The sequence below is a fragment of the Podarcis erhardii genome, assembly GCF_964252035.2.
Source record: "Podarcis erhardii genome assembly, chromosome: 1".
Lineage (NCBI taxonomy): Eukaryota > Metazoa > Chordata > Lepidosauria > Squamata > Lacertidae > Podarcis > Podarcis erhardii.
The window spans coordinates 75,396,145-75,419,713 of record NC_138497.1 but is presented as its reverse complement, the minus strand read 5'-3'; the positions used below and the strand labels follow the sequence as shown (position 1 = coordinate 75,419,713).

The 23,569-nt window shown below is 44.2% G+C and overlaps 1 protein-coding gene across 1 annotated transcript in view; it reads left to right on the top strand.

Moving 5' to 3' along the window:
* The first annotated feature begins 234 nt into the window (after window positions 1–234).
* The window catches only part of TSPAN32 (tetraspanin 32), a 34,485-nt gene continuing 11,150 nt past the window's right edge, over window positions 235–23,569 (top strand). The window contains exons 1-5 of the mRNA XM_081842230.1: window positions 235–397; window positions 3,230–3,332; window positions 6,536–6,656; window positions 8,015–8,112; window positions 12,133–12,207. Coding sequence (XP_081698356.1) covers window positions 3,267–3,332; window positions 6,536–6,656; window positions 8,015–8,112; window positions 12,133–12,207 — 360 coding nt within the window. The 5' untranslated portion in view covers window positions 235–397; window positions 3,230–3,266. The remainder of the gene's footprint in view (window positions 398–3,229; window positions 3,333–6,535; window positions 6,657–8,014; window positions 8,113–12,132; window positions 12,208–23,569) is intronic.

Below are 23,569 nucleotides of genomic sequence, written 5' to 3'. Positions count from 1 at the left end.
CCTGAAGATGACGAGTGAGACCTCGTCGAAACGTCGCCTAGACACCCCAACTTTTACACGGGAAGACACCCGAGGACACCAAAACCTGCATATATATATATATATATATATATATATATATATATATATATATATATCATATATACATATATATATGATAAAAGACCAAAAAAAAAAAGTTTAATAGTAAAGCATGTGACAGGAGACTAAGGATATATTCTCAAATATCTCAAGAGCTGTCACATGGAAGAGGGAACATGCTCATTTTCTCCTGCTCTGGGGTGTAGGACCTGAAGCAATGGATTCAAGTGACAAGAAAAGAGATTCCAACTTAAACATCAGGAAGAACTTTCTGACAGAAAGAGCTGTCCGACAGTGGAACAGACTTCCAAGAGAGGTGGTGGATTCACTTCCCTTGGATGTTTTTAAGCAATATTCATCTGTCATGCCTGATTTAGTTGAGATCCCTGCATTGCAGGGGGTTGGACTAGATGACCTGTGGGGGCCCCTTCCAACTCTATGATTCTATTAGAATTCCTGAAAAAAATCATCAGAGGCCCTTTCCAATTCATCATGTGCTGCAAGTGTGGCAGCAAAACTGGCGAGGGGACATGTTTCTTCAGCCAGTTACAGTGCTCCACCCTTTCATATCTCTTTGCCCCCTGTACTTTCTTTGTAATGTCTGTGTAAATGCAACACATGATAGGATGTCATCACACTGTACGCTGCCCCACCCCCCCCACCCCCGAACCAACACCGGATCTTGTGAGGTGAAGCAGGCAACAAACCATAATGAAGTGACAGTATACTACACATTTAGTTGCCTACACATGGCAGGAAAGGAAGAGAGAGGCATGGAGTCGTTGCATGACAAGCCTCAGCTGCTGAAAATCCTGCCCTCTTTTGCAACCAGCCACCCTAAAACAGATTTATTCATCTCTGGTTTTTTAAAATCATAATAACACTTGTACATATTTTGGAAGGTGCCGTTGTTTAAATCCCTGAAGCACAATATGATGACAAACTGCACCTGCTGAATTTCCCCCAGTTGTGAACACCAGTATTGACAGTACAGGAGCCCGAATGTTGAAATGTGGCCATCGCCAGCATAAATCATACGAGGACCACAAACTCGCCATGCACCACATTTCCCTGTTCCATGTAGATTATGCAGCTTAAGGTCCTGTTCAGAGAGCTACTGCTGCAGTTGAACAGAGGAAACAAAAATGCTTATTTTAGTCTCTGAGGTCCTCTAGTGGACAAAGTGAATTGACTCCCAGATTTCCTTTATGGTCTAAAACGGGTGCCCAAACTTTTTTCAAAGAGGGCCAGATTTGATGAAGTGACATGCGTGAGGGCCGACCAAAGTAGTACCTCAGGTTAAGAACTTTGCTTCAGGATGAGAACAGAAATCGTGCTGCGGCAGCACAGTGGCCCCATTAGCTAAAGTGGTACCTCAGGTTAAGAACAGTTTCAGGTTAAGAACGGACCTCCGGAACGAATTAAGTTCTTAACCAGAGCTACCACTACTACCATGGGGGCCGGATTAAATTGACCAGCGGTCCGGATTAGGCCCCCGAAATGGACTTTGGACATGCCTGGTCTAAAAGTTTAGGTTTTGTTGTTTAGTCATTTAGTCATGTGCGACTCTTCGTGACCCCCTGGACCAGAGCATGCCAGGCACTCCTGACTTCCACTTCCTTCCGCAGTTTGGTCAAACTCATGTTCGTATCTTCAAGAACACTATCCAACCATCTCGTCCTCTGTCGTCCCCTCCTCCTTGTGCCCTCAATCTTTCCCAACATCAGGGTCTTTTCCAGGGAGTCTTCTCTTCTCATGAGGTGGCCAAAGTATTGGAGCCTCAGCTTCAGGATCTGTCCTTCCAGTGAGCACTCAGGGCTGATTTCCTTAAGAATGGATAGGTTTGATCTTCTTGCAGTCCATGGGACTCTCAAGAGTCTCCTCCAGCACCATAATTCAAAGGCATCAATTCTTCAGCGATCAGCCCTCTTTACGGTCCAGCTCTCACTTCCCACTTTAGGTTACGGAGAGGAAATGGAGGGAAGACAAAGGTCATGTTACATATTTAAAGTGAAGGGGTTTGTGTGTAATCTTCTAAGCTTTTGTTGCCACCAAAATCTATTTCGCATATGAGTAATGAGACTCTCCAACAGCACTGTTCCTGTTCACTGTTCCTACCCAGGTCCACCAAGAAAAAGGGCCCCCAGCTTCCAGATTGCGTTGCAGCTGCCAGTGTTTGTGCCGTGCATAGTGGGACTCCCTGAAATATCAAAACAGCCTCCTCTTGGAAGGTGGTGTAAGATGACACTATAGAGAGAAGGAAGTAAATAAATTTTAAGTCAATGTAAAGAAAATATATTGTAATACAGAAACACAAACCACTCTCTTATCTGCCTTTGTGTAGCCCCTGCCTCACCCTTTAAGATCTTCTGCCTCTACTTCTTCCCATGTTCTCTGTGTTACTTCTGACATCATCTTGTTTCTGAGCCTAGCATGCAGAATACCCTTCCTGACCACCTGCCTGTTTCTTTTTTCTGTGGACAAACTTCCTAGATTTTGAGTCAGCCCTCAGACTCTGGCAAATGTCCTGCACTATATCTATCATGGCTTCCTTCCTCCAGAATGGTATCATCCTGCCAATTCATATAGTGCCCCCAGACATTGCAGTTCTTGGTATGTGCATAAACATGGTCCTGTGGGGTTCCATTTTTAAACTAGGTTTGATTCATCTATTTGTTTATTGCATTTCTATCCCACCTTTTCCTCCAAGGAGCTCAAGGTGGTGTATACATGGTTCCCCTCTTCTCATTTAATCTGTGAGGTGGGTTAGGCTGACAGACAATCAGTGGCCCAAGGTCACCTTGTGAGCTTCATGGCCAAGTGGGGATTGGAACCCTGGTCTCCCAGCTCCTAGTCTAACACTCAAACCACTACACCACAGTGGGTGAAAATGCTTGTCATGTATGCACAGACATACATGTCTCTCTGTATGTATAAATAGCATTAGGGAAATAGTTCACAAGGAAACTTTTTACATTTTGTGAGTTATTAAAATGAAACTCTTGGAGAAGCACAAAGTCAGTGCAATCATGAGTAACTATTAGGGGATAGTTGGTAAGTACTAGCACTACATTTCCCAAGATGCAGTGGGGCAAGCACCTCCTGTAAGTCAAACCTTTCTAAACAGACTCTTTTGCAACTTCTCCAGCAGAAAGATTGCCAGTAGGTGGTGAGAAGAGGAAGGCATGGGGCAGAGATACCGGGTCCGAGCTATGAAGTGTCAGCTGCTGGTGGCCAGCTTCTTTGTGATGGTAAGAGATTATGCAGGGAAAAAACACCAATTTGTTATTAGATGTGGGAATTAAATTTCATAAAGAAAACAATGGAATGTAATTTTTAAAATAGATACCGGGAGCGTGTAGTTAAACTGCAAGACTTAACAATGTGTCTTGGTCTTATCAATCCTTTACAGCACTGCCGGCTCTTATCCGTAGGTTTGTGGTTTCTCCATTTGTCTTTCTAAATGTGGTGAGAAAAGCCCTTGAGAAATGTCACACCAGCAGATGTTGCAGCCTTAACACAGTTGCTAAGAAAGAAAAGTTAATTTAGTATGGTGAATAGGCAGTTAAATTATTTACCTTCTTAAAAAAAAAATGTTGTGAAAGGATAGGTCATCAACCGTTTCTGAAGTAAGCCTCATTTCTGATAAAGCTCTGGAAAGGCATTTATTTTGGACAGAGAGTACTTCTTGAAAACCTGGCCTTCTTCTTTTAGATATTATATTTCATATCATTAGTGGAAGTATTTGAGAATTTGTCACTGGTGCAATAAAAATCACCCCGCAGGGCTGCAGCTTGGACTGGGAGTGAGCATACCACTCCGCAAAGCCTTCTGCTGTGAGTTGTGTTGGGGACTAAGAGTTAAGAAGCTGCAAGGGGTTGAGGTTCTATTTCACCTCAAGGGCTTGCCTTCCTTCTGTCGACTGGGGTGGGTCCCATTAGTTGCCTCCGTTGTCCTAGCTCACTTTGGCGTCAGTGTGATGATTCACAGGCCTGCGGCTGTGACTGAAATTGTGCAAGGCAGCCGATCAGAGCTACTTCCCATTCTCGCTTTATTCAACTGGCCAGTGTGCTCCCCTTGTTGCCCTTCACCTTCACGATGGCAAGCCAGAGAACAGCCCCAGCTTTGACTACTGTGAAGTCAGACCCCATCTCTGTACCTGACGCCTCAGGCGACGCAACTGAAGGTTCCTTTTCCTTTGCTCTGCAATTTTCCTTTTACCTCAAGTCAAGACATTGCTGGCTGTTGAAGTAAATCTATTTTGATCTGGGACGCTGCTGTGTTTTTACATGCTGTTTGATCGATTCTATTCTGATTGTATGAAGGAAACTATATTATGTGGATGAGGACGATTACCGTATTTTTCGCCCTATAGGACGCACCGCCCCATAGGACGCACCTAGTTTTTTTGGGGGGGGGGAAATAAAGGGGGGGAAATTATTCCCCCCCCCCAGCCGTGGGGGAAGCCCGAGCTTTTAAAAACACACCTACCGTAGTTTTTAGAGGAGAAAAGGATATCTGCCTGAGGCGCGGGGCGCTCTGCTTCAGCGCGCCCCCGCTCCGGGCAGCAGGCTGCTATCCGCCTGAACAGCAACCTCAGGACAGCAGTAGAGAAAATACAGATAGGGGTCTTGGCGGCGGCTCACCTTCGCACCCCTTCAAGAACCCCCAATTTGTCCTGTGCCTCCTAAATGGCTGCCCTGAGCTGATCCCTAAAAAACCCACCCCACTCGCACTCACCCCAAAGCCAAGGCTTTGTATTACCCCTCCCCCCAAAAACCCAATTCAAAACACCCTACATGTAACCCCCCCAAACCGTTCCTCTGATCTCTCATTTCCCCCCCCCCAAACCCCCTTGCCCAAAAAAAGAGGGTTCAGACCCCCCTCCTCATCTGGAGGCAGCACCTTCCTTCCTCCACCCCCCCTCGATTTAGATCCCTAAACTTACCTACCTCCCCCCTCCCGCCAGAAGATAAAAAAATGCCCCTTTCCAGGAGGAGGAGGAGCAAGAGGTCTCCCCACCCCGAAAGAGCCCCCTCCCCTAATCAAGCCTCCTCCCGCCCTGTCCTCCCCCCTTCCCCCCTCCCCTCGGGGATTATCTCATCCCTCCTTCGCCTCCTTCCCTGATGCAGCTCTGAGGGGGGGAGTCCGAGGGAGAAGGGAGGAGGAGGAAAGGGGGGGGGGAGAAGAAGAAGAAAACGCTCACCTTCCCGCTCACCTTCCCTCCTCGCCTGTCAGTGCCAGTCCCAGGCACCGCCTCCTCCTCCTCCGCCCTCCTTCCACTCAGCGCCCCAGAGGCTTTGCCCGCCCCCGCTGTCTTCCCCCCAGGCCCGCCGCGTGCGGGACAGCAGCCGCCTCAGCCTCAGCCTCCTCCTTCTCCCGCCCTCCTTGTGGCGACGGAGGCAGCGGCGTCTTCCCCTCAGGCAACAACATGGAGGCGGGAAGGAGAGTGGGCGCCTCACACCGGGCGGGGGGGCGGTTTGAACTGCACGCCCGCCCGACCCGTTTCTCCCTCCCTGCCTGCCTGAGCGGTAAACAACGGGGCGCGGCATGCAGGCAACTCTCCGCAAGCCGTGGGAGCCCGGTGCGGGCTCCCACGGCTTGCGGAGATCTGCACGAAGTCTGGAGAGCGAGAGGGGTTGGTGCGCACCGACCCCTCTCGCTCTCCAGGCTTCATCGAAAGCCTGCATTCGCCCCATAGGACGCACACACATTTCCCCTTCATTTTTGGAGGGGGGAAAGTGCGTCCTATGGGGTGAAAAATACGGTAAATATTTGTATCCACTCTTCTGCTCACAGGCCACCCAGAGCAGCTTACAATGTAGACAAATTAGCAAGAACATCAGGGCAGCAACAACAACGCACATAAGTTTCAAACAGAAATTGAGCTTTAAAAGCTCATTGAATTTTTTTTAAAAAATATTTTCAGGTGCTTTTAGATTTCATTATTGGATTCTTTCCCCTTGGAGTTTGGTAATTGGCAGTGGCTAAACTAGGGGCCTCAAACTTTTGGGGCCTGTGAACACATTTCGAAATCGAATAAACTGGCACAAGCACCACAAGAACACCCATTTGACAGAAGAAAAACCGGATGTTCTCAGAGCACCACCACCACCACCCACAACCAGGCAGAACACCCACACAGACCCAAAAATGAATGAATGAACATCAACCCATGCCCTGCAAAGCAGGCACTCCTCCCTAAAAAAACCTCATTTTAATATTTTTCTTTTTGAAAGGAGGAACAAGGAACCGTAGCAGGCACCAAAAGTGTGTCTGAGAGCACCACGCACCCCAGGGCTAAACTATATACACTAGAGTGGCTTTAGAGCCTATTTTAAAACCTTGTACATACAGAATAATATAAAATGGGCCAAAAGGTCATAGCTGCTGCCCGATTCGTGTGCTTTCCCTTCTGTTCCGTGCCCCCCCTTGACTTCCTCTCTCTTTTCAGGTTCTTGGGGTCTCCGTCACCATACTGACCATTATCACCTACTATGGGAAGCACTTCACGGTCATCAGTGAGGTCTCTTTGGAGACGAACCTCTACAGAAGAACTTTTCTTCACCGTGGAGGCAAGTGCTGGGCACTGGATTCAAGATTTCTATATCTTGTTGTAAGAAACAGTTAAAACTGGCCAGTTTAGCTGCTTAAGTGGGGCTTTGTTTGGGTTCATATTTCCTTGCCCTTCCTCCCCCTCCCCCATGTCATTAAGGTTATTACATAACTTTAATGGAATCGTTAGCATGGAACTCAAGGTAGCACCAAGGCAGTGGTTCTGTTAGCACAAGCAGTTCTGTTTGCCTGATGGGAAGACCCCCTTCTCTTCACCCTGCATGTTGTTCTGAGGGTTCCCCTGATCCTCCAGAGCAAATTTGGGGAAGGTTGGGGAGTGAGTAGAGGGGGAGAGCAGGGGAAGCCCCATGGCACTAGTAGGAATTCTTGTGCTGGCTTCCATTAGCAGAATGGGTTAGTTGAATCCATCCCCTAGGCTTTGTTTTCCTGATGTGGATGGAATTCTAGATCCTATATTTTTGGCCTCAGCCATTTTTATAGTTGCAAGCTTGTTATTTGCAGTATAGGCCATAACATCGAAATGGCTGCATGGGAGAAGGGTTAACCTAAAACAAGCAGTTAAAAATGATTATTAAGAGAAAGAAAAGAATAACTTAAAAGGGGAGTAATGTGGGAAATGCAGTATAAAAAACTAAAATTAAAGAAGCAACCACAAAAGAGGGCGGGGGGAGTCAAATGTATAACTGTATTGGATTATTTGTGAGTTCTGTGTTTGGTATTCGTATGCTTATAAACTTTTGTAAAAACAAAAAACCCAACTTTAACAGTCCCGAGGACTCTAAAATGAAAGAAAGCCATGTGTGGTGAGAATTAGACATGGGGTATGAGGTGTCTTGTACACAGAAAATTGGGGATGGTAGCGCCTATAATCTCTGGAGTGTCCCCTTCCGTATATCATGTCTGAGCATCAGTGTTCCTCTGCTCAAGACCATAGGATGGTGACAACCAAATTTCCATCTCTTCACTGGAAGGTTGATAATTGCACTGGCAATCTCTTGACTTACCTTCCTCACTTAAAGATTATTGTAAGCAGCCCTGGGAGTTTGTTTCTTACACACAAAGGCAGGGCAACATTGTTTTCAAGGGAAAAAATACCAAATAGTCCCTTCATACAACTGCTAGAATCCAGCTGCTTGGGAAAATAGGTTGCATATTAGAATGTGGTGCATGGGAGCAAAACTCCTTGGCTGCAGAACAGCTTTGCTTACAACACGTTGGTTGAAAGAAAGTCTTGCTGTAATGTAGATTTCAACTTTGGGAAGGTTCCTGCCTACAACTGGATAGTCAGAATTCAGCGGAGAACTTCTTACATTGACAATATTTTGGCTTCCTCACTTGTACATCTCCCTTTCCTCAGTTTTTTTTGCTGGGATATGCCTGAGCATCCTTCTGATTGTCGCTGCCCTACTGAGTGTTGTTGCCACGGTGAGAGAACTGGAGAGTGCCATGGCAGCGGTAAGTAGGGGCACAGCATGGGTCTCAACTGGGGACTAGGTCCCTGGATGCTATTGGAAACGGGGGTGGACTAGGCAAGCCTTAGGTCTGTTTCGACAGGCCTCTTCTTGCGCTATTATGGATGCTGCAAGGTGTTTACCCTACAACTCATTGAAAGTGTTGCGTGCACCCCAGACTCTAAACACCAAGAGATTCCAGTGCTTACCCAGGGCTTAGTTTGCTTGGAATGAAAGGTCAGTGGAGACTGTGGTGTTCTTAGAATTTATGGTTTTATTTACACATATATACAGTTTGGGCATAGGTTGAAATGGCACACAATATTAACATCCCAACAGCTCTTCCTTCTCCATTAGTCATGGCTTTGGATGAAAAGACCATAGCCTTGATCCAGTCTTTCCCTGGTTGTGGGGTCTATCATTGTTCTCTTAAGTTGGCTTAAAAGAGTAAGAGAGAGAGTGTGTGTGTAATAGACTAGATTTTTGAGACTTGGGTGTAAAGGAACTCTTCTAAACTGAATAGCTGGTCTTCCATTCTGTTTTCTAATGCCTAATTGTAAGGAGCTATGAAAAGTTCTTAAAACAAGCCCTTCAGTTTTCATTAACTGCCCCAAAGACATATAGTGATACCTCTACTTACAGACGCAATCTGTTCCGGGGTGCCGTTCGCACCCCGAAAAGTCCGTGTGTGTGACGCGTAATGCGATAGAGTGATCTGCGCATGCGCGAAGCGTGCAGATCGATAAGCGGCGAACCCAGAAGTAAACACTTCCGGGTTTGCTGCATTCATAACATGAAAAAAATGCAAGATGAAGCAAACACAACTCAAGGTATGACTGTATTAAGGATTTTAAATTGTTCATAGGAGACATAGCAAACGATGCAGCCTGTAATTTTGTAACATTGTCTTTATCAGCACAAATGTGTTGCACCAGATAGGAGTGTTATCAATGAAACTGGACAATTGGAGATAGGCATGCTACCCATTTTCACATACCCTAAGACAATCTGATATCAGGAACGGCCCAGCGCAGCCTCTGACGTACATAACAGAGCAAGATACAGAGGCCCTCTCATGCAAAGAGATGCTTCTGGCCTGATACGCTGTTTCTCACATCTAGCGCCTCCAAAGCAGCACACGAGTGGAACTTCCATCTCACAACCCGATAGGTTAGCATGTATAGCACAGCAGGGGGAGGGTACCCAGAGACTGGGCTTGGGATGGAATTAACCTAAGCAGGGCCAACCTGCCCATGAGGCAAGGTGAGGCAACCGTATCACGCAAGAGAAGCCCAAGAAGCGGTGACCTGCCGCTTCCGGCAAGATCTCACAAGATCTTGCCAAACTCTCACATGATCTTGCAGAGTGGAACATGATCTTGCAGAGTGGAACATGCTGTCACCACTGCTACATCCCTTGTGATTCCCGGCAACTGGTATTCAGAGGCATTCTGCCTCTGGCATTAGAGGAAGAACAAAGCCATTGCAGTAGAATTCCTGTCCCCCACCCCTGCATACTGTACCGGCCCGTTCCTGTGCACTTCCTCTGTGAAGGAAAAAGTATTATATATAGAAATCTGCCCTCAGATGATAGCAAGCAACCAGTAGTAAAGCAGGCCTAATATAATTTGATTTTCAGAAAGTGTTGGTGCCTGCTGTCTGAGTGGAGAAAGCATTTCTCTTTTGCTTTCCTCAGAGCAGGAGGACAGGGAAAGCCCTGAATGTTATTGAGTCCATTGGGTTTTTTTCCTGCAGTGGAATATCCAAATTCACCTGAAATGTTAGTTAATTGGAGCATGTTCACTTCTTTCATTCAGCAATGTCCAAAGGACTGCGTTAGTAAATATAAACTGAGTAACTCCGGCTTTCACAGATAGGAATGACTAAGACTGTTGATGTCTTGACCCCAGGTTACTTGAGCCGGGGGGGGGGGTAGAAACTTTATTGCATTGCTTCCAGATTGCCTGTTTGCTGAGCATTCATTCTACTTTGTTTGAAGGAAGATTATACTATGTCACATCAATCAATTACTACTGCACCCTGTCCAGTGCATTTCCCAATCACTTTCCTTACTGCAAAAGATTTGAGGTTGCTTTTTTTTAAAGCAGGCTTGCTGCACAAGGGCACTAAAGCCACTTTGTGTAGCCTAAATGTCCTGGCATGTGTCTGAAGAATAAACTAGCACCCTCTTTGCAGCCACAGGAGAGCTCAGTTAATACCACCTCCTAGATTCCCCCTCTCCTCTTTGCCCAGATGTTGTCACTGTCATATATGGGCAGAGTGAGGGGATCAGTGTCACAGAGGGCCCTTCTATTTCCACAGTCATAGTGAGTTGGATGCATCTAACCCGGTAGCTGAATTTTTTCCCAAGGTATGCTTCAGACTCACTAACCTACCTTGGTTATCACTAGTGTAAATACACCACAGACTCTTAATAGCTAGAACATTCTCCCCCAACACCCACATGATGCCACCTTTCTCTGTTCCCAAATCAAAACCTACTTCAGGCATAGGCAAACTCTGCCCTCCAGATTTTTTTTGGGGGACTACAATTCCCATGATCCCTAGCTAACAGGACCAGTGGTCAGGGTTGATGGGAATTGTAGTCCCAAAATCTGGAGGGCTGAGTTTGCCTATGCCCGACCTACTTCCAGGGAAAAACTCACTTAAACTGGAGAATGGGGGACATGTTTCCCTCCAGATGCCACTGGACTACAACTCCTATCATCCTTGGCTGTTTTCCATGCTGTCTGGGACTGATGGGAGTTGGAGCCCAGCAGCATCTAGAGAGCCATGGGTTCCCGATTCATTAACTTAAACCCTTAGTCATCCTCTTCAACAGGCTGTTCTCCTTGTGTGTTCCTGCATATTCATCACCTGTTTTATATTCCTCTCTCCTTCCCTTCTTTCTGTTTATGTTACTCTGCACAGCATGATTCTCACTGATAGTGCTGTATAAACAGATGATCCCAAATAATCTATGTGGGGGAAAAGAAATCAGGCCCATATTGCTAGACATGATATTTGCTGTTATACCACTAGAGGGCACATAGTTCCTTTCAATTAAAACACACTCCTCAGACTAACCACATTTTCCTGCACTGAATGGTGTTCACCGTTTTGGCTTCTAGAGTCAATTAGTTTAAATACGTTGCATTTTGCTGATCCGGTAAACAATGTTCTCTTGACTCCTGTGCAGTGAAGCCTTCCAGGTGCAGCACATGCATGAGGGAAGAGGCAGGTTGGGTGCTGGATGGGATTATATGTGAGGGGAAAAGAGGACAGGGGCTGAACAGGGTTGTGCTTGGCAATGATGAGAGAGAAATAAGAAAGAGAGAGAGAAGGTGGAGGGACAGAAAAAAGTGGCATGAGAAAGGTGGGAAAGAGGAGATAGGGGTGTGAAGGGGTAGCATAGAAAGTCAGGGAACAAAAACAGGAAAAGGTGGAATGGGTGATATGCTTTGTGGAACAGATTGCCAAGGTGGTGCCCTCCCATTTGCCCCAGACAGCATGACTGATAGTCAGGGAAGATGGGGGATGTAGTCCAAAACATCTGGAGTACACCACATTGGCACCTCCTGTTGTAGACCATGCAGCAGGCATGGGGAAGGCCACCGACTGAAGGGCAAGGTAGGTGAGCAAGATGGTTGCTTCATATGTGTGCTGGGATTTACCAGCCGGCAGGCCTCATATATTTTGATTTTGCTTCATTTGTGCAGCTGTCAGTAGGCATCGCAGCTGCTCTTTATAGCAGTGGTTTGTATTCTGTCGAGCCAACAGAGATGCTATGAGCACTGAACCTCCTGCTTCATAGATGTAGAGATATCTGTGTGAAACTGCAATAGTGGAAACCTCAGTCGCAGCACTACAGCTCAGTTGGTTAGAGCTATGTTGGTAACACCAAGGTCCCAGGTTCATTCTCCACAACTAAATATTCGTGCCTTGCAGGGGTTTGGCCTAGATGATCCTCAGAGTCCCTCTTCCAACTGTATGATCTATTCTAATTGCCTTCTGTTTCTCTTTAGGTTTTTTTCTGTTTCGGAGTGGTTTTCTGTGCGTCGGTAAAGGCCACGTATTGGTCAATTACTAACGGTATTGTGGTAAGTACAGCTTCGTGATGAGACAGCAGGGAAAGTGCTACATGGTTGAAACACAGCAATATTGGTTGTCTCAAAATGGCGGTGAAAGATGATGGGGTTTGTAATCCTGCAGCACCTGGAGAGCCACCCCAGGATTAGGAGCTGCCTGGAGGAGAGAAGGCATGTCAGCTGCAATACCACTTGAGCAGCCTCAAATAGGGGCCCATATCCAGCAGTCCTCATTGTCCACCAACCCCTGAGTATCAGAATCAGTGACCAATGTGAGAGGGTGGAGGGGAACTAAAAAAAGTTTGTCTTCCATTCGTGAATTTTAGCCTGTACATCTCTAGATCAGAGCTATGTTTTTCTTTTCTCAAAGGATGCTTGATGCGTGTGAAGCACTGAATCGAAAAAGGTTAAATATGCTTGCTTCAGCTGCTTCAAATCACATATCTATCCATGCTTCCACTGTTGTGAAATTGCATCCATAGAGAGAAGTGCTGGGAGCTCTCTGTTGTGTGTTAGCAGTCTGATCCCATAGCCAGATAAATGGCAAGTTCTTTCCTTTCAGCAGAGTGAAATCCTAAAGTATGTTTGCTTGATAGTGAATCTCATTGAAAACTCCTGGGACTCACTTCCAAGCAAACATGTAGAATGAGAGTGTTACCAGATGTGCCTGAAACTGACAATTCAAATGCATCTTTTGAAAGAGTATCAACATGCCACTGAAATATCTTATGCTAATAAATAGTTCAGAAAGTAATGGTTCACAAATCAGTGGTTCACAATCACCTTTCTGGTTCAGTTCTAAAATAGGATTGGTGGCGATACGAAAATAGATCTCCATCTCTAGAGCCATGTTCCTTGCCACAATTGGCAGCCGAAAGCATGACAGATCTAGTATTACTCATGCATTTTATGTGTTGCTAAGTAGCAAGCTGCACTTTAGAGATAAGGCTGTGGCCAGCTGTGTGGTTGACAAGAGTTATCAGGATAAATACAAGGTGTAAAGAAGCTATGTCCATGTGTTCATAGCAGAAGACAGGATCCCACAAAGCTCTGCTTGTATGCTGTCATTGCCTGTAAATGCTTACAAATAAACAAAAACTGGCCTAGAATTATAATGCTGTTGCAGGAATATATAAACACAGGCTCTGCATGCAGGAAAAATATGTACCATGGTATGTTGACACAATGCCAAGCCACTTGGAGAGACCATCCACAGCTTCAGCAGCATGGCTCTATTAAGATGCTGATGGCATGTACCTATCTCCACTTCTGCATGGTAACAAGAAGTTGGCTGAGGGGTATTAAAAACAAACAAACATTGAAACTGAATTTTTAAAAAGGTTGTTCGATATTAGAGGGTATGTGCGCCATTTTTGGAAAGTGGGCTGGGGAACTGGACGTTGCATTTGGTCAATCAACAGTACATGAGACAAAAAGCTGGGCAGATGCGGAGACCCCAAACATATGAAAAGCAGGTTCCACTAAAAGAGAGAGTCGCGCAAAATGCTTGGATTCCTCACTCAGAACTAGGGCAAGAGGACTTGTAGGGGAAAGCAGCCAGTGGAAGGAACACTCTCCTAGAAATAGACTAATCAGGTGAACAAATCATCTAAATATCAGGAATCACCTGCATCTTCCATCAGACAACAATGAGGCCCTTCTCCCTTTCAAATGCTTGATCAAAAGTATGATCCTTTGACCGCCCCAAAATAGGTGTGTCCACTTCTTACTGCGCTGGGATCTCTGATGGACTGTCTGACATTGTGCTGTGATTAATCCCTGGCGAGTCTACAGAAGCTTCTGAAATACTGTAATGAATGAGATATTGCCTTCAGAGCTGTTGTGCTCGATTCTAGTGGCAGTCCAGATGGAAAGCACATGGGATTGCTGAATATTAGAACAACAAGCAAACAGATGATCTGGCATCCCAGCTAATAATCCATCTCTCGCTGACAGCTGCTAATATGGAGAGCTTTTTGTAATCCATTGCTTGAGTATCTAATAGCGGCTGTTTTCGCCTATACAAGCAGTGTTCTGCCACAAGGGAATTAATTATCAGAAAGCACTCTAACTTAATAGATTATGAAGCGCTCCATTTATCTAGGGATAAGAAAGTTATGCCTTAAATCCAACTGCATTCAATAATGCTGTTCCTCAGTCGGTGATAGCTAAGGTCAGTGGATTCACCTTATATATTCCACTCCTATATTTACCTGTCCATACAGGTACAGGTGGGTCGAATGGAACAATTATATTTGTGGGTGGTGGTTTATGCTTGGCTTTATCTTTAGATTTTTTGGGTAACTTTTGTGTTTCTTTGTCTTTTAAGCCAGTGGTTCTCAAACTTGGGGGTAGATTATAGTTTGCAGAGTGAGAGCAATGTTTTCCAGGAGGCAGCAGGCAGAGCTAGATACACTTTCCTCCCAACCAAGGTTGAGCATTGCAGTCATTAAAACTGTTATGTTTACTACTGAAGCTTCAGAGAAGGATGGGACATATGGGAGCTTTGGTTCACAGCACCTCCTCCCACTTCTGCATACTTCCCTGAGAGGCTGGTTTTAGGAGGGTCTCAGATACCCTCTTCTGATGCCCATGTCGAACTACTGTCCCTGCCCCTAAATTGCATACATAAACAGACTGCATGTACACAGTTTCAGTGCACTCACCTGCTGAAGGGATGGTTTTTGGGATCAGGTAGTAGGGCAGGTCTAGCAGCAGCAGCCAGCCACTGGGAGTGAGGAGGGTGCTCACCGGCCTGACTTGGCCATGCCACCATTCGCCACTCTCCCTGCCAGGCCCCCAGATGCATTTTAATGGTGGACAGCAGTGACAACAGAAGGCAAATCCATTTCCCATCTGCAGTGGCTGCTTGCCATTTCAAGTTGCCCAAAATGTAATGCCCCGATTGATAGATCTATGAAATTTATTTGTTTCCTAGCTCTGTACACTGGGTGGTGATGGTGGGGGTTTCTCCACAGGCCATAACACACACTGGCCCTGGAATGTGGTCTTCTCTCTCTCTCCTCTCTGTCTTTCTGTCTGTCTATCTGACACTCCATCTCTGTAGGCTGCTTGAAATTAGGGATGCATTAAATCAGGCCAAGGGGATGCAGAGGACATGCAGCAGACACACCACAGCTTCCCACATGCTGCAGGTTGGCATGGGCAAGTACATCTATTTTGGTTTCAGTCTCTCATTCTTCCAGTCTTAAATTTAGTTCTTCACATTTCCACATCCATTTGCATTTTTAAAATAATAAAAAAAAACCTCGTGAAAATCTACTAGCATTTAGTGTGAATTTCCCTTAATTCCCCAATATTATGCATTTTTTTATGTTATTTCCACTAACATGCATTTTATTGCACATTTTTAATGCACACTTTACCCTAGTATATGTAATTTTGTACACTTCATTTGGCCGAAGAGCTGCATTGCAAATTCAGGGAAGTACAGATTTCAAAGGATGGCTAACCACTAAGTTTTACCACATTCCCTGTTTTTTCCCCTAAATTCTTTCTGCCTTTCAAATATGTTTGGCACTTCATTTATTGTGCCTTCCAATCCAAGCTACTTCAAATGGCATTGGAAAGCATCCTCCTAACTCTTTACAGTTGCATTAGAAAGGAGGTATCCCTGAATGTGTCTCTTAAGATTATTTAATGCTTTTCAGACACATTCCTGAGAGGGAAGACAATAGATCCCTTTCTCTTCCTGACATTCCACTCTGATAACTGCTGAGCAGCCTGAACTGGGAACATCTTGCTAGCTTTTACAGCCCTTACCCCCATGGGATCAGAAAGACCCATTTTGGTTTGAAATGATAGCCAAATATCTCAAGCCAGTATTGAAGAGAACTAAAAGGGTAGGTGGAATTGACTGCCTATTAATGGAAAATAAAACTCTGCCGAGGCTTTCATAAATTTTAAAGAAAGCAGTAGGGCCAGCCTGTTACTGTGGAAAAAGAAAGGCAGCTCTTTTAAGAGGAGCACAGAGCCTTTTTTCCAGGAGAGGCATAAACTACCACATCATATCTCTCTTAAATTCAAAAGAATTTGGACAAGGCCCTTAAAGCTTTTTTGCGCAGCCTAATCCTTCACCTCATTTTAGGGAACTCAAAGATCTCCAAGTATACACTATCCATAGAATCACCCCATCAACATGCTTATCAAAGAACTCAAAACTGTTGGTAAGCAGGGCTTTGCAGAAGCCATGCTGATTCTTCCAGACAACACTCAGGAATAAGTCCAGGTCTGCATCCTTCCTAGATGGTTCATTATCTAGAAATGTTGTCTCTCTGCAGTGGTGGCTGGTGCCCATTGGGACTGGTGGAGAGGAAGGCAGAGAGGCCAATACAATGGTACCTCGGGTTAAGTACTTAATTAGTTCCGGAGGTCTGTTCTTAACCTGAAACTTTCTTAACCTGAAGCACCACTTTAACTAATGGTGCCTCCTGCTGCCGCTGCGCCGCCGCTGCACGATTTGTGTTCTCATCCTGAAGCAAAGTTCTTAACCCGAGGTAATATTTCTGGGTTAGCGGAGTCTGTAACCTGAAGCTTCTGTAACCCGAGGTACCACTGTAGTTGGTGGAGCCAGAGACAATGACAAGGCAGAGCCAACTAATTCTGATTTTATCTCCATCCTTCTCCCTACTAATGGTGGCAATGAAACTAAGTCAGGTGGAAGCTGACAGCAGGGTGTGTGTGTGTGTGTGTGTGTGTGCGCGCTAGCTGATTTCAGACCAAGTTTGATGGGGCGGCACCCCATTTGCTTTAATAGACCATCCACCACTGTCTCTTTGTAATAAGCCAAGCATGCATACACTCAGTTAATGTGTGGGTAGTTGGTTGCCCATTATTGTAACACTTTCTCCATTGTCTGCCCCCCCCCAACCTCTTTTTCTGTTTCAAGATCACCCTTGCCATTTTGGCCAGGTGAGTAATATGTCTAAAGTACTAAATTAGTTTTTAGCTCTGGTTATTCCACACAAAAGGTTTTGCAGAGGAGTTTACTCCTCTCAGGATTTCTATTTGATAGGTCTCTATTCGATTGGACTTTCTTTTTTTTTTTTACATACAGAACTATTCAGCCCCCCAATATGCCCTTTCCTGTCATATCTTGGGAAAGTTGTGTCCCAGCGATTTTCTTCATTAGACTAGTTTATACCTTTCTTAATTTGTGATGCACATTTTATCTGCATCACCTCTCATAGTGATGTTAAATATCATCCTCTTATATTAAGAACGATGTTGTGGTCAGAGGATCGACTCAGTCTGGGTCTTTTCCTCTGAATAAGGTCAATACAATGGCTTTTGTTATGATATTATTACCATGGAGCAGCAAAACGCTTCTGCTGCCTCTCCTTATACTTTTCCCAACAATAGCTTATTGGTGATTAAGAAAACCTTGTGTCTTTTTTTTCAATGGTTTGCCTTCTCCTAAAGCCAGATGTCATAAACAACATTTTGTCTGCTATATGCAATTTATAAACAGACAATTTTTTACGACAGTTGACCCTTTATAAAGCAATCAGCTGGTAATACCAGCTTTGGCTGGGCTGAACATTATATTTAACAAATATGTGGAGAAGCGTACGGAGAACAAAATTGGTTTTAGTCCTGATTTTTCTTCATTGAATTAGACCAGCTATCAATGTGGAAATAACCATATAAATCAATACAAAAATACAAGACAGACCACAAACCAAACAACAACACATCCCTATAGCTCTGGTGAATACGATTCATTATTCCAATTCTCATTATGGTCTGTCACATATGACAATAGTCGGTGGTGACATTATTTAACAATTGGGGTTTAACAGGGTAAAAGAGGATGAGTTCAGTGCACTTCCACTGAACACTCTTATTTTCTCTCTTGGCCTTCCTTCCATGGCTTCTCTTCTGTATATCATCCCAGCAGCCTAATTAGATTGTGAGCTCTATAGACAAGGGAATTAGTGTGCACGCATATATCATATGCTCTGTAATATGTCATGAACCCATACACTGTCACTTTTGAAAATAAAAACAAGAGGGGAAAGGGAACAGTCAAACGTAAACTATAACATGAATGTCCTTGCACAATAGATTATTTTATTAGGACTTAGAATAGAAAGTTGGCAATTTATTGCAATGCCATCAAAATTTTCACGTAATTTATGTTATGTTTAAAATACTTAAATCATATGCAAGAAGTGGAAAAGCAGTGGTCCAGTGCACTAAGAAAAATCTTCCACAAGCAGGAAGCTGAAGTTTCTGCTTTAGGAATTGTTTTAAAAGAAGGACAAATGTGAGTAGTGCACATTTAATAATAAATGACGTAGCCCAAATGGTGTGGTGTAGTGGTTAGCATGTCAGACTAGGACTTGGGAGAACATGATTCGAATCCCCACTCAGCCATGAAGCTCACTGGGTGACCCTGGGCCAGTCACTCTCTGCCTAACCTACCTCACGGGGTTGTGAGGATCAAATCAGTGGTGGACTTTGGGATCTCAAACTTCAGTAGCGCTCTGTGTGATGCTAAAATTCAGTGCCCGCCACACCTTTCACACTCCATTCTGCATCATTGTTGCAGCGCCCCCTGTGGTTCCAGCACCCAGTGTGGCCAAACGGCACCTCTGACCAAATGAGAAGCGAGAGAACCATGTAATAATTATTATTATTTATTATTTATACCCTGCCCATCTGGCTGGGCTTCCCCAGCCACTTTGTGCTCCATGGAGGAAAGATGGGATATAAATGTAATGATGAATGCATGGATGAACAAGTCACATGTAGTTGAAAGCAACTGAGGTGAAGGGAGGTTTTTTTCATTTTCCCCATATAGTTCTAGCCAGTGTTTGCTTTAATTTATACACAGCTCATTTGGTTAGCTTAGATATTAATCACTTGTAGTGTAGAACAGCAGGTTCCATTGACAAAGCAGGAGCAGAGAATTGTTTATAAAGTACCGTAGCTTCCTCTTCAACCCAAACATACATTTACTTCAAGGTAATTTCTCTTCTTGATTTCAGGGCCACATTAAACATTCCTGCTAAAGACAAGTCAACCCTTCTGTAACTTTTGAGGGACATTTACATTATCAATCAGAAAACAGGCGCCTAGTGGAAGCGTACAATCCCCAACCAATCACAATTCCTGGATGTTTGCTTATTGTGTGTATCCAGACTGAAAATTCCCTTCAAAGGATGCAGGAAAAATATGGCACATCCCTAAGGAAACACAAGGAGAAACCATAGGCTTCTGAGCGATACGGCGATTTCTGCAATGCATAGGCTTCCCCTTTCTTCCTCATTTTTATAAAAATGTGATGAACAAGGCCTATTAAAATGCATCAAGGTTTTGACTCTTTCATATAACATCTGAGGTGGCCCTCAGAAGCCGCCACTTTCAAAAGGAAACACTCTAATTGCATAGAACTCAGAAAATGTACAGCTCTATGCATAGCTTTGGAGGAAGGAAGAAATACAAGAGCTATGAATCAATAAATTAGTGATACCCCCTGGCAGCAGTGGGCCATCTCCAGCCCATGAACCTAATGAGGCCATTTCCCCCAAGCCACAGGCACCTTCCCTATACCTGTCAGGTGTCAGACAGGTAAATAAGCTGCTCCCTACCTACAGTGTGATTTGCAGGCACTGACGATCAGCTGGTTGTCAGTTCTTTAAAAGCCCTGTGACTTTCTCAGACTGGCTTGATTTCTAACTGCTTAGCAGGCAAAGGAAAATGTGGTGGTGATGTCAGGTGATAGGTTGATGGGTGGCAGCCACCTGTCAAAATGGCCTGTGGAGGTTGAGTGGCCTTAAGATCTCCCTGTAAAATACACCCTACCCCTGCCTTAAGGGGGAAAGCTGCATTCTGGGTGCTTCAGTCTATGCTACGAAAGGGACTCTTGGTTTATTTTGAAGGGAGGAACCTGAGGCTGCATATGACCCACAGCTAATCTCATGCAGGTGTGGGACCTCAGAGGGACAGAAGGAAGGTGTAAAAAAAAACAGAGAGGCAACTTACGGAGCGATGGAGGCAGTAGTAGGGGAAAACACTCTGCAAACAATAAGTTTAGACCTTTGGCAAAAGTGATTTGTTCTTCCTCCGGCAGCCCACCAAGTGGGGAGGGAGAGGGAAAAGGGGATGGCAGAAAGAGAGAGAGAGAATGGAGTGGTTGCTCTCACTTTTGGCTCTGGGCTTCATGCAGGCCTGAACATTTACTCCTGAGTGAATGCACTCTTGACAGAAAAAGAGCTCTCCACACCTAGTTTATTACCCTTGGCCACCACAGTCAAACAGTAGCAATACATGCATTCTTTAATTTTTCTGAGAGTGGTGCCACACACAAAATAATTCTGTGTTCAAACAAGTCAGGAGAATTACTTGCACATATTGTAATGGCCTCTGGACAAGACTCTTTTGGGGCCTCTCTTCACATGTGCTGCACTGTTGTTGGAGAGCTTCCCGCCAAGTAGCCAGGCCAATCAAGATGGAAGTCATAATGCGTCCCAAACAACCCTTGTTCCAACATGTCTCCCGGCTTTGTCTTAGCAGAATTTCCATGCAGTACAGTTTATGCTGTTATTGTTTTCCCTGCGATTCTATTAAATATTCAAGGTAATAGTCAAAATCGGTTGAAAAGCAGAAACATATTAAAAACATAAAACAAGACAATGTGTATAAAAATAGGCAATAAAAATCAGCAACTCTGCAATCCTCCATTCAACAAAACCTTGTTGTTTAATTGTCTTAGTCGTGTTCAACTCTCTCTGACCCCATGACTCACTGAATGTAATAAACAGGCCAAACCTTACGCCAAAGAATATGACGCCAATGTCATAAATCTGACATCAGGAATCACAAGACAGAGAAACCAGTAGGAGAACACTTCAATCTCCCAGGACATTCTATACAAGATCTCAAAGTAGCTGTTCTATTACAAAGGAATTTCAGAAATAGACTGGAAAGAGAAGCTGCTGAATTGCAACTTATTACCAAACTTAAAACCATGGAGAGACCTGGTCTGAACAAAGGCATTGGATTCTTATCTCATTATACATGACAAAGCCATTTTTCACCTTCTCACCCCTTGCTTTTTCCTGTAAGACCTATTGCAGTCGTTAAGAGTCGTCAACAGGCTCATCACAGCTATCTGCCAATCACCCATTCCCACCACCCTCCTGAGTAATACCCCTCCCCACCTTCTCACTATATAGAAGGGTCTGGTGACTTCTGTTTCAGTGTATCTGAAGAAGTGTGCATGCACACGAAAGCTCATACCAAGAACTAACTTAGTTGGTCTTTAAGGTGCTACTGGAAGGAATTTTTTTATTTTGTTTAAACATGGCTAGGTTAGACCCATTGGTTTTGATGGGTCTGCTTTGAGTAAAACTTAGTTGAATACCATCCAAGATATTTGGTTCATAATTGAACCAAAATTGAGCAACAAGGTGCCTTGGGTGGTCTACCTGCAGAGGGAGAGATGTTTGGCTCGTGCCAAGGATATTGTAGGCCCTCTCTTCAGTTTTCTTGCTACCCTACAACTGAAAATGGCTAAATGTGGAGTAAAATAATAATAATCTGTTTTAGGTTCATTTGGTTTTTGGTTTCGTGGAATGGTTTTTAATGAGTAGTTGCTCATGTATCAGGAGAAGAATCAGTGTTTCTGGAGAAGTACCAGCTTCTGCAAAGAGAAGCCCTACATCACTCATACACCTTTTCTAGGATTCTTTGAGCATGTCAATAAACATGTAGCTGGGGGCCATCTGGATATACATGAACCTCTAGAAAGCTGTCAACAGTCCTTCACCAAAGGCTTCTGAGGAACTACCTGTTTTCAATAGAATATCCTGAATATGTCTCCATTGTGTCATTGCAACCTCGATAACAGTCATGGAAGGAGAGGGGAAATCTGGTTAATATCATGGCTGAGGGAGAGGGGAGAGAACCTCCCTCCCAAATGCATACTGTTTTCTTAACTCTGAACGCCCTGAGAAGCAGCTATTATCTGTGAAGGGTAAAATACATGAGCATAATTTTTGTTCCCTCCACATTTTCCTATCTCACAACTAACAGTGGCTCCAGGCAGAAGATTTAGGGTGAGGAATCAGTGAAGGTGCAAAGGGTTCGCTCCCAACTCCCTATCTCAAGGCCCCAATTGATCTGCAGACATAGCATTAGATCACATACTAGGAACAGTTCTAGAGGCAGCCATTTTTATTGCAGCTGGTTTTTGTTTTTTGCCTCATTCTCCATCTGACTTTTTATGAACACATGGCTAATTTCCCTGTGTTTCTAACAATGCCTGCTGTGATACTTGATTATATTGCCTATAACCTCATGTTTCACCCTGGGAAGATTATAGGTACACCACATGTCAGGACCGACAGATCAGTCGGTGGGAATGCAGTTGTCAGCTGTTTGCCCACGCAGTTGTGGGAAGCAACACACATGCTGAAGAAATTATACTTTACTCCACCATCACCATTATGAAGCCACTTCTACAAAAAGACAGGCTGGCAACAAAATGGCTCCCCACATCCTATTTTTATTCCCTTTTGCCTCATTTTGAAACTCTTTAATGTGAATAAGCATGGGGGATAAATTCGAGTTCACTTTACATTTAAAGGTGAACTTGCTTAAGCCATACTTTCTGTGAGAATATGAGAACCAAAAGACAGCTACGCTTCAAAATTTGCATTGCTCTGAATTTTGCAGTGCAGTTCTCAAGCCATGTTATGTGTACAAAAATGCATGTACTGAGGTAAAGTGTAAAAGAACATACAAAATGCACTATGTCTGGAGAAATTGCTTTGCAAAAAATGGCGGAATTGCATAGGCATATGGATATATGAGGAAGAATTTGCACCAGATTGCTGGTGAATGTTCATAAAGACTTTTTTTTTTAAATGCAAACTGATGGAGAAATGTGAAGAGCTGAACTTATGAATGGAAAAAATAGAAACTGAGAGAAATTACACATTTGCCCATCCCTAAACATGGCACATGAAAACTAATACTAGAATGAATTTTTAGTACATGCCTAACCTTATAATGCTATGTGTTGAATCTATGGAGTGCAATAAATATGTGATATGCTTTTTCAATCTTATTTTCTAAATCAGAGATCCTTAATGCCTGGATAAGAAATCCAGGGTCGGGGTTGAGGTAAGAAAGCAGCTGAAATTAGGAGAAACTTTTCATGTGGTTTCAGTGGATGTCTTACCTAACACTCTGATTGCTTCCCTCAATTCTGTTCCCTGCATTATTGAGTTTTCTGCTCTGAAAAGCTACAATTTGCCTTGAGGCCTGCACAAATCAATAGGAAAGAAAAGGGAAGGGTAAAGGAATAAAAGAAATGGAACCCACCCAACTCCCTGATAAAGCC